This window comes from Pteronotus mesoamericanus, unplaced genomic scaffold, assembly GCF_021234165.1.
Source record: "Pteronotus mesoamericanus isolate MK-2021 breed Mesoamerican mustached bat unplaced genomic scaffold, CSHL_Meso_final contig_53, whole genome shotgun sequence".
NCBI lineage: Eukaryota > Metazoa > Chordata > Mammalia > Chiroptera > Mormoopidae > Pteronotus > Pteronotus mesoamericanus.
Window position 1 is genome coordinate 113,253 of NW_026555195.1, and position 15,311 is coordinate 128,563.

At 59.5% G+C, this 15,311-nt stretch overlaps 1 protein-coding gene across 1 annotated transcript in view; it reads right to left on the bottom strand.

The window, feature by feature from the left end:
• Positions 1–1,914: 1,914 nt before the first annotated feature.
• Positions 1,915–15,311, bottom strand: part of KIRREL3 (kirre like nephrin family adhesion molecule 3) — a 506,536-nt gene continuing 493,139 nt past the window's right edge. The window contains exons 12-17 of the mRNA XM_054579443.1: positions 13,525–13,723; positions 12,147–12,182; positions 8,805–8,912; positions 7,222–7,331; positions 3,027–3,113; positions 1,915–2,413 (exon numbers count right to left, since the gene is read on the bottom strand). Coding sequence (XP_054435418.1) covers positions 1,970–2,413; positions 3,027–3,113; positions 7,222–7,331; positions 8,805–8,912; positions 12,147–12,182; positions 13,525–13,723 — 984 coding nt within the window. The 3' untranslated portion in view covers positions 1,915–1,969. The remainder of the gene's footprint in view (positions 2,414–3,026; positions 3,114–7,221; positions 7,332–8,804; positions 8,913–12,146; positions 12,183–13,524; positions 13,724–15,311) is intronic.

Here is a 15,311-nt window from a genome sequence, read left to right on the forward strand (position 1 = left end):
GGACACTTATTTCTCGTCGGTTTCTAAGCCCTTGGGCTTGGGGGCTGCCAAGGAAGGCATTTCGGGCCCTGGGGCGTTTTGAAGCAGCAGGAAACCCAGTTTTGAAGGAATAGGGTGGAAGCCAAATGCCCTTCTGCGTGGAGATGCTGTGAAGGCAATGTATAGGCTCTGGGGGTTGGGCCACCCACGAGCCAGTGTATGGAAGGAAGCACAGACTGCTGTGGCGAGGATTCCCGTGACGGGCGAGGACTACAGGGAAAGCTGAGGAAGAAGGGTCTAAAGCTTACGAGGAATGCCGGCCTTAGGGACAGCCTGAGTTCTCCGAATCTCCGTGGGAACCCTGCCCCCCGAACGAGCCCTCTGACTTGGCCCGTTTCCCCGCCCCGTCCGCGTCACTGGGTGTCACGCTTCCCACCCAAGCAAGGCCACTCTTGGAACATTATCTGAGTCTTAGAGAGTTACAGGTTGTGGTGCTATAGGTTCTTTGAAGACGGCCTCCCTCCCCGAACCCCCAAAGGAGGGAACTTCCCTTGCGGAATGTTGCCAAGAGAAAGACCTTGAAGGACCGCCCCGCCCCGCGCCCGCGATGACACTCTGCTTCTGAGATCTCTATGGCACGAGCCGGGTGGTTGGTGGGTCCTGCTTTCGCACCCCTGTGGGAGGGGCACATCCACAAGGAGTGGAGTCTGCTGGTAGGTGCCAGAGCCACCCCAACCAGAGCCATCAGCTGCCTTGATGACCTAGGCAAACGGAATCACAGGGGGCAAAGAACCTTGGGTCCCCAAAGCTCCTGGGCTCTCCCTGTAGCTCTCCAGGAACGAAAGGAAAGAACGAACTTGTTGGAGTAACAACCCTAACATTTATTCTCGGGTGGGGAGTAGGAGGGATAAGGTGTTGATATACTTTCTCTCTTGCCGGTGGAGTCTTGCTAAAGACAGGGCCGCTGTTCTTGGTGTGAATCTAGGCCCCTGGAAAGTCATCAGCTGAGAAAGCGAGTCTCATCATCCTAAAGACCTGGCCTCTAGCCCCCTCAAACCTACATCTGCCAGGAAACCCTCTCCCTGATGGCCAGAGAAGCTCTCACACTCCTTATATTAACTCTGATGTGCTGTAGAGGAGAGGGGAGTAAGCAAAGCAGGGGTGGGGGGGACGGCTCTGGGGCTCACAGCCTGGCGAGGGGGCGGGGCGTGCCGGGTCAGGTGTTCCCCCAGTGCACACACTTTCCCTCCACCCCTCCTTCCCCCTCCCAGAACACCAGTCTCTGACTGGGCCAGGCCCACCACAGAGTTCAGAGGCATCAGTCCAAGGACAGAACTGCAAGAGTATGGACACGAAACACCAAACAATTTGGGGGTTGGCTCCCAGCCGGTGTGGTGAGAGACGGTCTTGCGGCCAGGGCCATTTCTGGCTCTGAGCAACAGAGGGCGCTGGGGTCTCTGGGGCAGCTCAGTGTCAGGGGGGGCCCGTCTCTGGCTCTGAGCAGCAGAGGGCGCTGGGGTCACTCGGGCAGCTCAGTGTTGAGGAGGCGCTTCACCTCTTCTCCCTGGAGCAGCAAGGGAGCACAGGCACAGGGGCGCAGCTTATGGGCAGCCGGGGCAGAACTCATGGGGAGACTGGAGAGTGAGCGGCAGTTTCATTAAAGCAGTGTTAGAGCTGCCTCTAGTTCCTGGACGAGGGGCAGGTGGGGAGGGGCCACCAGGAAGGGGCTGGGGACCCAAGCGTCCAGCGTGGAGCGCAGTGCACTCGGCTGCATCCTCTGACACTTCCCCACCCCGCGCCTCTCCCCACTGCAGCTGGGGGCCCAGATTTGTGCTTGATCAGGGCTTCGGAGGAGGGCGGTGGCCGAGGCACTCGGGCTGTCCTGGAGGCTGCCGGTTCTGGGGCCCTCTGCAAAGTACCCATGTTGTCTGGAGAGCCAGGACGTGCCGTGGCCCCAGTCCCCTGCCTCCCTGCCGGCGGTCGGGGATTCTCAGACGTGAGTCTGCATCCGCCGCTGCAGGGGTCGGCTGGGGTCGGAGTTCTGGGAAGAGGACTGGGAGTGGTGGGAAGAGGAGGCAGAGGCCTTGCTGGCCTTGTCGAACTGCACGTAGCCGTCCTGCTTGCCGCTGCTGCTGACGCTGCTGTCACACTGCGTGTCCAGGAAGGAGCTGCTGTCGCTGAGGGAGCCCCTCTGGAACTCGCGCTCGCAGAGCTCGATGGACGAGCTGCCCATGCCCAGCACAAACCTCTGGCCGTAGTCATAGAGACGGCCCTGGCCGCTCAGGGTGCTGTAGATGTTGGTGAAGGACATGCCCGTGGGCACCCGCTGCTTGCCGGTGGGACGCAGGTCCGGCTGACAGCTGGACAGCGAGATGGTGGGGGTGGAGTGGTGCTCCTTGAAGGTGTTGACACTGTAGTAGCCATTGGTGGGGTCCTTGGGGCAGGAGACAAGAGCAAGCGCAGCGTCAGCAGGTGGGGCAGGGACTGCACTGAACTTTCCATGTGGAGCCTGTCCTACCTGACACAGGCAGGGATGAGGAGAGACAGGAGGAGGGGACAGCAGTGGAGGACTGGGTGCGGGGGCAGGCTGGAAGGGCCACCCTGGTGGGGACGCCACGAAGGGAGGGCGCCAGGTATTCAGGTGACAGCTGGGAGGGGAGGGTGCCAGAGGGAGGGAAGCCGGGGACTCCCCCTGGGTGTTTAGTTATGTCAGCACAATGCAAGGTCATTTGAGAACTGGACTGTGTTTTGTTGTTTTTGTGCAGGACACGGATACTTAGTTTTCAAGTGTATCTGTGAAAAGGCTGCGGGAGAGGAGCCCATGGGAGCTTGGCCTTAGCTCTGCTGCCTTCTTGGTGTGGGGCGAGACAGCAGGTGCGTTGGCCGGGGAGGCTCCCACCTCAGGGAGAGGATAGGCACCAGCCCCCAAAGCGACCTCTGGCCTTTCTCTTCTATTTGCTGCTGCTGTTTGTCTGGACACAGGGCTCGGGCCATCTGAGCTGAAGACCAGAACCATGCCGGGGCCTGCAGCGCGTGGCTGCGCCTACCTTCAGGTTCTGAAACTCCTTCTCCTCTTCTTTGAGGACCTCCAGCTGCTTGAGGACGGAGTCTTGTTGGAATTCACCCCGGTCCATCTGCAACCGGAGAACGGCTGCTCAGCGGGCAGGAGACGGGCGAAACGCTCACGCCTCCCAAGGAAAAGTCGGAGAGGCCAGCTTGAGAGAAGCTTGAGAGAAGCTTGCCGTCTCTACCTCCCCTCCCCGCTCTCCCACTGCCTGGCCCGCAGGAGGCAGGGAGAGCGATTAGACCCGGCTTGCTCCTGGGCCTCTGTCCTGAGAGACAGAGCGAGATGGGGAGGGGGGGTGGGTGGGTGAGAGGCAGGTCTCTGAGATCGAACTTACTTCTCTCAGGCTAGGGAACCACCCATAGAGCTCCTGCTGGGCTGATTCAATTCAACTCACCAAGCATTTACTGCAGTGGTCGCCAACATTTTTGGCACCAGGGACCGGTTTCATGGAAGACAATTTTTTCCATGGACAGGGGTTGGGGGGAGGGTAGTTTTGAGATGACGCGAGCACGTCACCCTCAAGCTCACCTCCTGCTGTGCGGCCCGGTTCCTAACAGGCCCAGACCAATACCGGTCCGCGGTCCAGAGGTTGGGGACCCCTGATTTATTGAATTTCAGGTCAGGCACCGCACTGCGCTAAGGGCCGGGCATATGCACATTAAGAGACAGCCGTTCCCAAAGGGCGATGGATCTGTAGATAAATAATTGCAGAACCTTGACCGCTGGGCACAGGGTGGGCCCTGGCAGGGCAGCGTATCATCCAGGGCCAGGCTTAATGAAGGGTTAGGAAGGAATCACAGCGAGTCGCGGTGACCCTGGGCCACACAGCAATGACTTAGAGGTCCTCAAAGTTTTCTTCTTTAACAGATACCACAGAGCTCAAGAGAAGGATCACTTCTTGTTTCTCCTTGGGTCCCCAGCACACCTGGCACAGTGCCTTGAGTATTGCAGTCATTGATCAAAATCCTTTTAGGATGGAATATTTAATTTTCTTAAAAAATTAATTTTTTGATTTCCTAGTGCCTAGTGTGCTGCCTGATCGACGAACCATAGGGCATCCACAGAAGTTGCAGTGGATGAACCAAGGGGCGTAGCTCCTAATTTCTGAGCATTAGGATGATAATTAAACTGAGGTGAAAGATGAAGCACACTCAGCACACAATGGGCCTATTCATTAACCTGAACAATCCCAGCGGGGCTGTCCCGCGGCATGTAGCGACTTCCCCTGTGCCATCTCCGCACAGGACACGATCCAGGCCAGATTCCCACCCGCTCTCTGAGCTGTGACAATTCTTGTCCCTTGCGACTCGCTCTCCTGGAGCCCCATGGAATCAGCCAAAGTACTTGCCCCCTGTTCCTCCTCACTAAGACGACTTTTGTCATTTCCCAGTAAGTGCTCTGGGTCTATCTGGGTTGCAGGTCTTTTTCACCAGCTTCAACTTCTAAGCCCGTCTCTCCTCCATGTGGGGCTGTAGGGGGCCCGGGGTCAAAGGCAGCGGGGGAATGACAGTCTTAGCCCCAGAGCCCTCAGCTGGTCCCTCTGCCAGAGTTACCCTCCCCCCAGCCCTCTCTTAACTGACTACTAAGCGACCCCCCTTTCCTGAGGGTTTGGACTGGGGGTTGTGGAGACGGACCGAGGCAACCAGAATGTGCCCGTGGGAAGGAATTCAGGGTCCCATTTGGAACAAAGGACAGGCTGGGCACAGCCACACAGACTTGTTGAAACTCATCTACACTGAGGCTCGTTCCGTTCAGTTCTAGGCTGCGGTCTCCATCCTGGGAAGATGAAGTGATCCACTGTCGCGGGCCTTAGGTTAGCCCTGGGGAAATACACTCACATAGATTTAAGAACATGGCCTTCGCCCTGAGGAATTCTGGGGTAACTGGGGAGGCTGACAAGTAATTTGAGCAATGCTCTCTCAGGGAGAAACATGCAGTGTTTGGGAAGAGTATGGAAAATTATGGAGGAGGTGGCATTTGAGCTGATTCTTATAGGAGAGCATGAAATTCAACGGACAAATTTGACAGGCAGAGGGAATCGCCTGCGCAAAGCCTCTGAGGCCTAGAAGCCCTGAAGGCCAGGAATTGCAGTCTTTGGGGCATCTGCAGGGCCCCAGGCATTTGGCGGGAAAGTGAAGCTGGAAGGGCAGTGGGTGCCTCGTGGTGAAGAGCCAGCTGACATGCGTGGCCGTGGACTTTATCCAGCAGGCATGGGGGGCTACCGGGGAATATGTGTAGTCATAGGGTCAGATCTGTGTTTTAGAAGTGAGGCCGGAGAGTAAGAAGCTAGGAAAATTCCTGGGCCAGTGGAATGTGGAGACTGAGGCAAGATAATTAAACATGGGCAAACAATTTGAACAACTCACAGCCAGCTATCGTGTTGCAAGACCTCGTTTTCCCTAATCAAGGACAACTGAGAGCAAATAGTTTATACCTCTCTTCCCTGACCTAGTATACATAAACTAGAATACATAGTTTAAATCACCCTGGTCAGGGAGATAGAGGACAGAGACCCAATTAATGCCATTTGTGCCAGCCAAACCCAAGGACGGATGAAGTCAGGGAAACAAAGAACAAAAACCTGATTAGAGCCAGACAGACCCAAGATAAAAGTAAAACAGTAAAGCAGACCAAAGAGTAACCCCAAACTCCCCTGTGCGTTCATTTTGATGCATCAGCATATTAAAAATGCACCTAGAAAGCCGATGAATATTCTGCTGGAACCCTCCCCTAAGATTCTTGCCCACAGAAGAACGTTAACCCTCAAGACAAAGGATATCAGTACGGGCTCTCTCTGGCATGCCCTTCTTGGACATGAGCTTTTTGCTTCCTTCTAAACTCTAAGGGCCCCCATGAGACTTGCAGCCAGGGGAGCAGCAGGCAACGACAGCTTGCCCTGGGCTCACCCCCGACCCCCTCTAAGGCCCGCTTTTCTCTGGCTCTCCGGTGAGCTGACAGCAGCCCCACCTCGGCTCACTCCTTCCTACAACGTCTCTGGGGAGCCAAAGCAGAGCCCTGCCTGGGCTCTCTCCTGTTGCTTCTTCTACCCTACATCCTTCCTTTGTTTTACCATCCCCAGTTTTGATACACGTCCTCTCAAAATCACCTGGGCTCATCTTGTGAAATCTTTCCTGTAGGAAGTCAAGAGTCCACACACTACAGGCTGGCTTGAGGCAGACCTGCTTGGGGCAAGTCTTTGTCTGGTAACAGAAGGACCCTTTTTGTGAGGCGCTAGAGGAGGGCACTGAGTAAAGTGGTGGGAAAACAGAACGGCGAGACCACCGAGGAGGCTGCTGGGACTGCCCAGGGAGCCACGGCGAGCCCTGAGGTAGCAGCCTAACAGGGGAGCACAGGCAAGGGCGCCCACTTGAGGAATTTTTTGAAGCAGAATCGACAACACCTGAAACATCAGTTGGCTAGAAAAAGAGCAACTGGGAAAAGTCAGCTTAATGCAATAAGCCGTGGTGAGCGTCCATCAGGGACTGAGCGCCTCTGGGACAGACGAGGACATGGGGGTCTGTGAGCAACACAGACAGCTCGAGTGTCTGGGGAGCTCACTGTGCGCACAGGCTGCCGGGGTTGACCGGCTCGCCCTCTGCGTGGCCTGCGTGCTCTTCCTTCCAGCCCCTTTCCCGGAGGAGGAGGCTGAGGCACGGGCGGCCCATGGCCTTTCCCCCTCCATGTATCACTGCTGGAGTTTTCTAGCAGTGTTTCAGGTGTCTGTTTGCACAGCCGGTTGCAAGAGCAGGGGAATTTATGATCTGTTTACAGTAAGTGAGTCAGTTCCAGGAGAGGAACCTATGACTCTTGCAAACTTTTTTGGGGGGTGGGTGGTATTGGGACATGGGATATGTACTGAATATACGCAGTATCTATGGGTGTAGGTGTAATAGTATGGCTCTTGATGCATGTCTTCTCTCCCTACCGGAAGGTCAGGTTCTCTGAAAGCTGGGACTGCATGTAGATGTCTTCGAGTCTCTAGAACACCTAGTGCACTATAGCGGACACACAGTGACTCTTTGCTGGCTGAGAGCAGGGGCCTGGCCCGTGATGGGGGAGGGGCTGTCTTGACTGATGCTCTGCTGCCAGGGAGCACCTAGGGCTCTGGGAGGCTTCCAGCCAGGACCCTCAGGGCCCAGAGGGTGGGGTGGGGTGGGGGAAGACAGCGTCCTCACCATCAGCTGCTTAATGGTGGGGTGTTCCTCCGCCTCCCGGCCAGAGGCAGGCTCCTTGTGGACGATCTCCACGCGGATATCGTTCTTCGCTGACACAACACCTTTGAGATCTGGACACAGAAGAGGAACATGTAGATGACAAATTCAGCCTGCACCCTCAAGGACTAGGGTCTGAGCTGCAGAGCGCCCACCACCCCAGTCACCCCCAGAGTTTACCCTCCGGCCCCTGAACTCAGCGGCCTCACCGCCTCCCTCCTGCCTACGGTACAGCTGTCCGGACGCTCTGAGGGCTGTGAAGACCTCAGTTGTCTCTGCGGGCCCTCGGTTACGTGCATCTCATCCTGCTCCTGTCACTCCCATGGCTTGAGAGGTTGTTCTCAGCCCTTTGCCCCCCTTACAGAGCTAGGACCTGCCACGTCACTAAATCTTCCCTTCCTCCTAGAAATCCTCTCTGACCTACCCTACCAGGCTCTGATCTCTCCATGCAGAGACTCACAAGTCTGACGGTTGGAAAGGACCTTAGCGGTCAACTTCCCACCTAAAGCAGAAACCTTCCTGGCGTGGCGGGGGGCGGGGGGCGGGGGGAGCAGCCCCTGTATCAACGCCTCCATGACGGAGACTTGACAATGTTTCGAGGAGGTGGCCAGTTATAGTTGGAGAGCTGTTAGAAAATTCTGGCTAAGATCTGCTCCCTAGAGTTGCCACGGAAAGGGTGGTGAGGGCAGCCCTGAGGCCACACTGCCGGGGGAGTCAAGGCCACTTAGCTTGGAGCGGAGCAGGCGTAAGGGGGACGCCCAGCCTCCGTCCACAGTGAGGCTGCCCCATGGGGCAGGGGGAGGCTTCCTGATTATTCCTCTGCTGCCTTATGCTCACAGCACAGAATGTTAGAGCTGTGTGAGGTCTCAGAAGTCACGTCCTCCCACCCCTTACTATGACGCATGAGGAAGCTGAGGCGGGGGGCAGTGGCCACCCACCCAAGCTCATGCGTAGAGGGAGTGGGGCCGGAGGACTGCGCCTCCGTTGTTCTCACCCCCACTCCGCTGTCCATTTCACACGTCTGCATGGGTCCACCCCCCACATCCTGTCAGCACCATGCCCAGGATGGGAACTCTAGACGCATGCAATCTTCAGGAGCTCATAAACACTAAGGTTTTATTGCTAATGACGAAAGAGCTGTAAAAGTCTGCACAAAGTGATTCCTTGAATGTATTTTTTGTTTTTCATGGGTGCACGACCTGCTTTTCTGGTTGGACTCGCTGGTCTTTGAGGGGAAGGATGGACACGCCCCCTGAGATTTCTGTGGAGTTCTATACAGCCACAGGTGTTCAGTCCGAAGTGCTGGCTGACCGCCCTGCCGGATGAGGCTGTGTTCAGGCCAGTTCCCCCTCGGCTGAGCGCCCCGTGTGCCAGAAGCCCGCCAAGCAGCGCACAGACAGATGCATCCGACCCCATCCCGGCCCGTAGGTCACAGCACTGCCAGGACCCCTGCTCACTGCACTCCCGCTTACTTGCTCTCCGGGGCAGCCTAAGCCTGGCCTTTTTCTCTGTCCCCCTCCCTGAGATCCCGGGGCTCCCTCCCGTACTTCTCTGGGAGCGGGCACAGCAGAAGGCCACGATGGTTGCCATAAGGACGAGGAAGGCCACGCCGGCTCCTACGGCCACCCCGATGATGACGGCCATCGGCACAGACTCTGTGGGAGAGAAGCAGGCACAGCTGACAAGGGAGCCGAGGACCCACTCTCCCCCAGGGCCTTCCCCCGTTCCCGCGGGTGCAGCCTCCTGCCAAGCTGGGGCCAGAGCCCTGCGCACAGGCCCTTCTGGGAAGCCTCTGGGGGGTGCTGGGCAGGCACGGGATCGGCGTAGGTGGGACACCGGGTGCGGAGAGGGTGGGAGGAAGACACTGGAGTGGCGGTGGTGGGAAGGGAGGCAGGCAGACACAGGAGGGGTTGGGGGGCAGGACGGGGCATGGGCAATGAGCAGCCAGGCTGGGCGTGATACACCTCTCTTGGGCATTCCACCAGGAATAGTCCATCAGGCAGTGGCTGGGGAGTCAGAAGTCCTGGCTTTTCCTTGCAAAATGACTGCAGCCACTGCCCTCGTCTGTTCCGTTTGTGTTTTCCTTCTCCTCCCTTTCCCAGGTGCAGGAGGCTGGATGTGGGCAGCCAGCTTTTACAGTTCTTGGGGCCCACTGGGTATCAGCTGCTGTAGGTGCTGGAGGCCCAGGACTTAGGGGCCAGGGGAGCAGGGTCACAGCTCTGTCCTCTTCAAGGAAAGATCCCCCCCTTTCCTTGCACCGCCGCCCCTCCCAAGCCTTCCTCTTTCCGCTCCTTCCTCTCCCCGGCCAGGACTCTGGGCGTCCGGGCAGACTCTCTCGAGGGGCCCGGAGCTGCGGCCACGCAGAGCCTCCTTCCCGCTGAGTGCCTGTGGCCCGTGCCTGCCCAGGCCCCGTGGGGATGGGGATGGGGATGGGGAGGGCGACGTCGGGCCGGGGTGGGGGTGCCCTCCCGGACGGCCCTGGCCTCTCTGTGGCCGCACTCGGGGGCTGAGCACATGGGGCTTGGATAGTCCACTGGGAATAGAACTTGCGAATGCAGTGGGACGGAGGCCGCAGGGCCCACTGCGCCCACGGCTCTCACTTACAGATGGAAACACTGAGGTCCAGAGAAGCTAAGTGACCTGGACAGGGACACACAGCTTCAGCAGAGTCCGGGCACATCTAGGCCCCCTCTTATCCCACTGCCCACTGTGATCCTGCCCAGCCCTGCGTAGCGCAGGCTCCAGCACTTCCGAGCGGCTTACTTTACCTCTCTTATCTGCCAAATGGGAAGGTGGCAGGGCCTATCCCAGGCTGTGCTATGGGGTGTTGGGGGGTGAATGAGGCAATGACCTTGAGCTGAGCCTGGCACCCGCCCCGCTCGCCCCGGCTCCTGTTTGTCAGTGGGAAGGAGGGCTGTAAAGGGAGCTGGAGCACCTGCCCGCCTGCCACCTCCCTTGCCCGCCCGCGCCCCATTCCTCAAAGTGGATGACATCTGGGTATTTGTCTTGGGCTGTGGGTCAGCCTCTTGTGGTTGTTTTCTTAGGGAGAAGAAGAGAACTGCAACCCTGGCTCCTGGAGACACTGCAGGGAGGCGGCGGCGGGTCCCCTCCTCCTGGACTGAGAAGGAGCCTGCGGGATGACGGTGTGGGCGGCTCTGCGGGTACCTGCCTCCCAGCCCAGGGCCTGCCTACCGGTGGCCGGGACACCGTGAGAGTGGCCGGGGAGGAGGCGGGGAGCAGATGGTGTAGCAACTGTCCAGGGATCAAAAACGGAGGCGCCTGCGTTGGTCCCAACAGCCAGGAGAGAAGGCCCTTGACTCAGTGGCCCCGCTTTGACAGACAGGTGATTCTGTCTCCAGCGTTAATCCCATCGGGGAAGGAAAACTGCTTTGGAAGCTCATTGACTCTAGGCTTTTGAACTTTATAGATTTGGGTTTGATTTCAGTTCTTCTCAGGTTCCTAGTAAGTTTCCTTGGAGTAACTTGGTCTTGCCTCAGCTGAGCTCAGATGACCATGGGGGGTCCCGTGGCCTCTCCGGGCCTCCCTCCCTCGGGGTCTCACCGTAAAACCAGAGAACCGAGGAAGCGCTTCTCTGTGTCTCGCCTCCTGTGGCTCCACACGTCCCTAAAGATGTTGACAGCTGGGAGGCGCCATCTTATCAGGAGCAGGTGGGCGGGGGCAGGAGAGGGTCTGACGGTGACCCGGGACCCCTGGGCATTCCTCTCTGGCCTGCCGGCTTCCCCAGGTCTGGCCCATGTCCCCCATGCCAGCTGTCCTCTTCTGGTCAGAGCACCCCCAGAGGTCCCCTGGCAAGGGAGGGACTGGACAGAGGCGCTGCCCACCGGTTCAGCCTCGTCTCGGTCCAAGGGGGCGGGCCGGGTGTGAGGAGTCAGCCAGTCAGGGGCCAGGGACCTCTGGGCAAGCGTGACCAGGCACACGCGAGGTGGAAGAAGGCAGGAGATGCTGTCCGCAGCCCCGGGAGGGGCTCCGCGGGGCCTTGGGGACAGCACAGCAGGAGGCTGGTCACTGCCATTTCCGAGAGCCTGCCTGTGCCCCGCTGAAGCTTGCGGGAGGCGCTGGCCGGCCCTAGCTGCTTCCGGGCCAGCCTCGGGGGAACAAGGGCCGAGGGCCGCCATCTTCCGTGTGCCCTCGGTCACCCTGTGGAAGGGACCCGATTCTCTTGCAATGACCCGATTCTGTTGTCTGCGTTTCTGCTTGGGGGGCGGGGGCCACATCTCCTGTGGGGCCCAAGACAGAGCAGCTCAACCCCAAGACCCTGAGGACCGCTCCGCTGCCAGGTGCCCAGGGAGGGAGGCGCTGCCCGCAGCCCCAGCTGGCAGTGGGCTGGCAGTGCCTGGGGAACCGCAGGAGCGGGGGTGGGGGGCGGGGGTGGGGGTGGGGTGTGTGGGGGAGGAGGCAGCCATGAAAAAGCATGGATTGGCATGGATTGATTATGCAGGCCACAGCAGGGGCTCGAGGCCCCGGCCCAGGAAGCCATCGCCAAGCTGGTGAGGATGTGGAGAAGCTGGAAGAGTCAGGAGGAAATAGAGGGAGGCCAGGCTGAGGGGAGCTGCCCCGGAGGGGAGGGGCCAGGGCTTGGAAGGGAAGGGACAGAGGAACATAGCAGGGGGACAGGAGCCCGGTCCCTGGCTGCAAGGAGCCTGTAGGCTTTCGTGGCAGCGAGGTAGGAGACAGACGGGGGGTCCTCCCCCGGGGGCTGGGAAGCCCTCTCCCTGGGGCTCTGACTGCACTGAACCCTCGGCGGGGGAGGGCAGAGAAGTTAGTGGCCTGCACAGGCCTCCCTTCCCCCTCGGGAGTCCCCTCCCCCACTAGCCCTGCAGTCCCTTCCTCCCCCCCCACCCAGGGAGTTCTCATGTCTCCTTCCGTACCTGCTTCCAGCCCGGCTCCCGACTTCATTTCTGAACCTGTTTGGAAATAAAGCAAGCGTCCACAGCCAGGGCCTGGCTGGCCAGGGCGGGGTGGGAGGGGGGTGGAGGGGCCGCCCCCTGCTGGGGTCTGGGGTGAGGGGCTCCCTCCTCAATCACGTCTTCAGGGCTGCCCGACAGATCCAGGCTGTCCCGACTGAACTCAGAGAGATTTAGAGGGGCCAGGGGCCAGGGGCCAGAGAGAGAGGTCGAGGCTGGGGGGTGGGTCTGGGAGGCGGTGAGAAGGCTGAGAGGAGAGCATGGCGGGGGGCACCGAGGGGAAGACAGGGAGGGTAGCAGCAGGGGACCGGAGGTTGGGGGTGATGTGTGGATGATGTTATGCAAGTTATGTGCAAAGCGTTATGCGAAGCAGCACCTATTAGGGAAGAGGTGTCGGGAGACACTGTGTGACCTGCGGGGGCCTTCATTTCGGAGGGGCCGGAGAGCGCCAGGGCTGGGCCCCCGGAGAACCCTGCGGCCCATGTCAGGACCCCTGTGCTGCCAAGGGCCCCAGCTTCTCTGGACCCCGCTCTGTGCACCCTGCCAGGCTCCCCGCCCTCCGGTCTAGGTGAGACATTTGCCTAGAGACTGGAGGTCACGACCAGGAACTGGGCAGTCTGCACCCGGGGTTACAGTGGGGTGAGCCCTCCCCTGCCCTCCTCCTCCTCCTCCTCCCCCTCCCCTTCCTCCCGCACTCAGCCCCTCTGCCTAGAGCAGGCTTCTTGGTCCATGTGTCTCACTTGTCCTGTGGGAACTGCAGAGGGTCTGAGCATCCCCCCACCCCAGGTGGTGGGGGCCACTTGGTCACTTCCCTTTAGCTCAGCTTGGGTGCCTCTGGGGGACTTTTGGGTGTCTGGACTGGCTTGTTGTGTTAACTGCCTTTGCCACGTTCCCAGGAGGTCCATCCTAGGGCACCCCGGTGTCCCGCCCAGCAATTACACACCCTGAGGGCACCATGGCATCAGACCAGGGCCCCCCCGGGAAATGCTGAGCGTAGGCAGGCCAGGGCCTTCAGAAGGCGGTGGCAGCTCATGATGTCGCTGCCCTGGCTCAAGAAGGCCGCCCTCTTCCCTGAAACGTCCAGCAAAGGGCCCGCTCCTGGAGCAGCTTTCTGATTCTTTCCGCTTCCTGGTGCTCGCTAGCGCCCCCTGGCCTCCAGGGGCGCTGGGACGAGGGGGCTGCTTCCAGGGACCTGCCCCAGGCCATGAGGCCTGCCGCTTCGTGGCCAGTGACAGGAGCACAGGGACCTGTCCTCGGGGCCCGCCCCACTTGCAGCCTTCACTAGGCGCGTTGCCCCCTCAGAGCCCCGGAAGGCCTGGCCTGGGGCGTCCCCAGCCCCCACCTTGCTCCTTGAGCCGGATGATCTCCGTGTCAGAGCCGAAGCTGTTCCAGGCGGTGCAGTTGTAGATGGTCTGGAAGTCGGCCCGCACGATGTTGCTGATGGTCAGGGTGGAGATGACGCCCTCCTCCGTGCTGACCGTCTCCACTGTGTAGCGCCCCGACGTCCCTGACTCCAGCACGTTCTCCTTCCACGACCAGGCCTGCCCGGGGCGCCAGGGTTAGGAGGGGACCCCGCCTGGGCCACCCCCACCAGGACCGCCATGCTGCCTTGTGCCCCAGGCTCAAGGCTCACTGTCCCCAGCACAGGTGCATGTACACACAGAGACACTCACATCCCAGGACACACAAAAATGCGCGCCCGTACCACAAACACATGTATACACATGTTCACACATAGACACACACCCTGGCACACCACAGGCATGTACACACATGACACACATAAACATGCCCTGACCCCTGCACACAGCACACTGCCCCACCCAGGGCCAGCATGTGTACACACATGTACACGCCACGCCGCATGTACCCACACGTAGAGGCTGGGCCACCTTTGGAGGGCATTTCCTTGGAGAAGGGTCCGTATGTGGGTCTGCCCTGGAACAGCCTTCCAGGCCAGCAGGAGCCCCATCACGGTGAACGGGCCGCCCCGCCCCCACACCGGGCTGGCCTGCGCCAAGGCCTCCCTGACATGCTCCTGCCAGCTGGTCGCTGGAGACAGAGGGCCGGCGCCAGAGTGGCTGAGTCTAGTGTTGTTACTTTTATGTCTTGTCTGTGAAAAAGTGTGTTCCAAGGATTGTCTGAGGTCACCTTGGATCTATCTTAAATTCTAAGGACGGTAGTTGGCGTTTTCCCAGAGCTGTCTCCCAGGCACCGCGGGTCCCTTGCTCACTGTGGCCCAGGCAGGGCAGGGCCGCAGGCGCCGGGGGCTGGGGTGACGGCTCTGCCTCAGCACCTGACATTCTCGGGGACTGCGCCGTCCTGCTCATTGTAGGATGTATAGGAGGTGCAGCAGCGTCCCGGCCTCTACTTGCTAGAGCCAGCTGCACCCCACCCCTCAACTATTCGGTCAGGTGCCAGCGTGACAGCCAAAGATGTTGCCAGAGAAGGCCAAATATCCCCTGGGGGCCAAGTCGCCCTGTGAGACCCTCTGGCCTAGAGTGAGAAATCTGTGAAGAGGAGTGTGTGGCTGTGCTCAAGAGTGAACGGGGTATTCTGCAATGGACGTGGGTTGCACTTATAGTTAAAGAAGATTAAAGAGGCATGGGAACGGGGAAGTGTAGGTATTAGTTCTATGTGTGAATTCTTGCAGTTTTTGTGTGACTCGTTCAGACAGTGCAATAGCTGCATGCCTGATGAAGCAGGTACCAGCAAGGGCGCTCTAGTACCATCTCATGTACGGGATGGCACGCGGAGTTTGTACAGCCTCGACCTCCCAGCCCCGGACACGCACGTCCCACGGTGGTTCAGGGTGCTCCCCACGCCCTCCCTGGCACTGCTGGACCCTGGAAGGCAGAGCCGCCCCTCAGGGTGGGCCTGGGACATCTCCTAGCAGGACTGCCTTAGGCACTGGGGCCACTAATAATGATATCCGCCCCCTTCCGCCCAGTGCTGCCCAAGGTTCACCGTTCTTGGTCTTTTTATACCTGACTTCCACCAGTTTCAGGTGGACTGGAGTGGAAGGCTCCCTTTCACAGATGCAAATACCTGAGAGGCCTAAGGGTGGGCGATCGGGTTGCCTTAGCTACACTGCGTGGAGATTGGGGTTTCAAGCTAGGTGCGGGAATG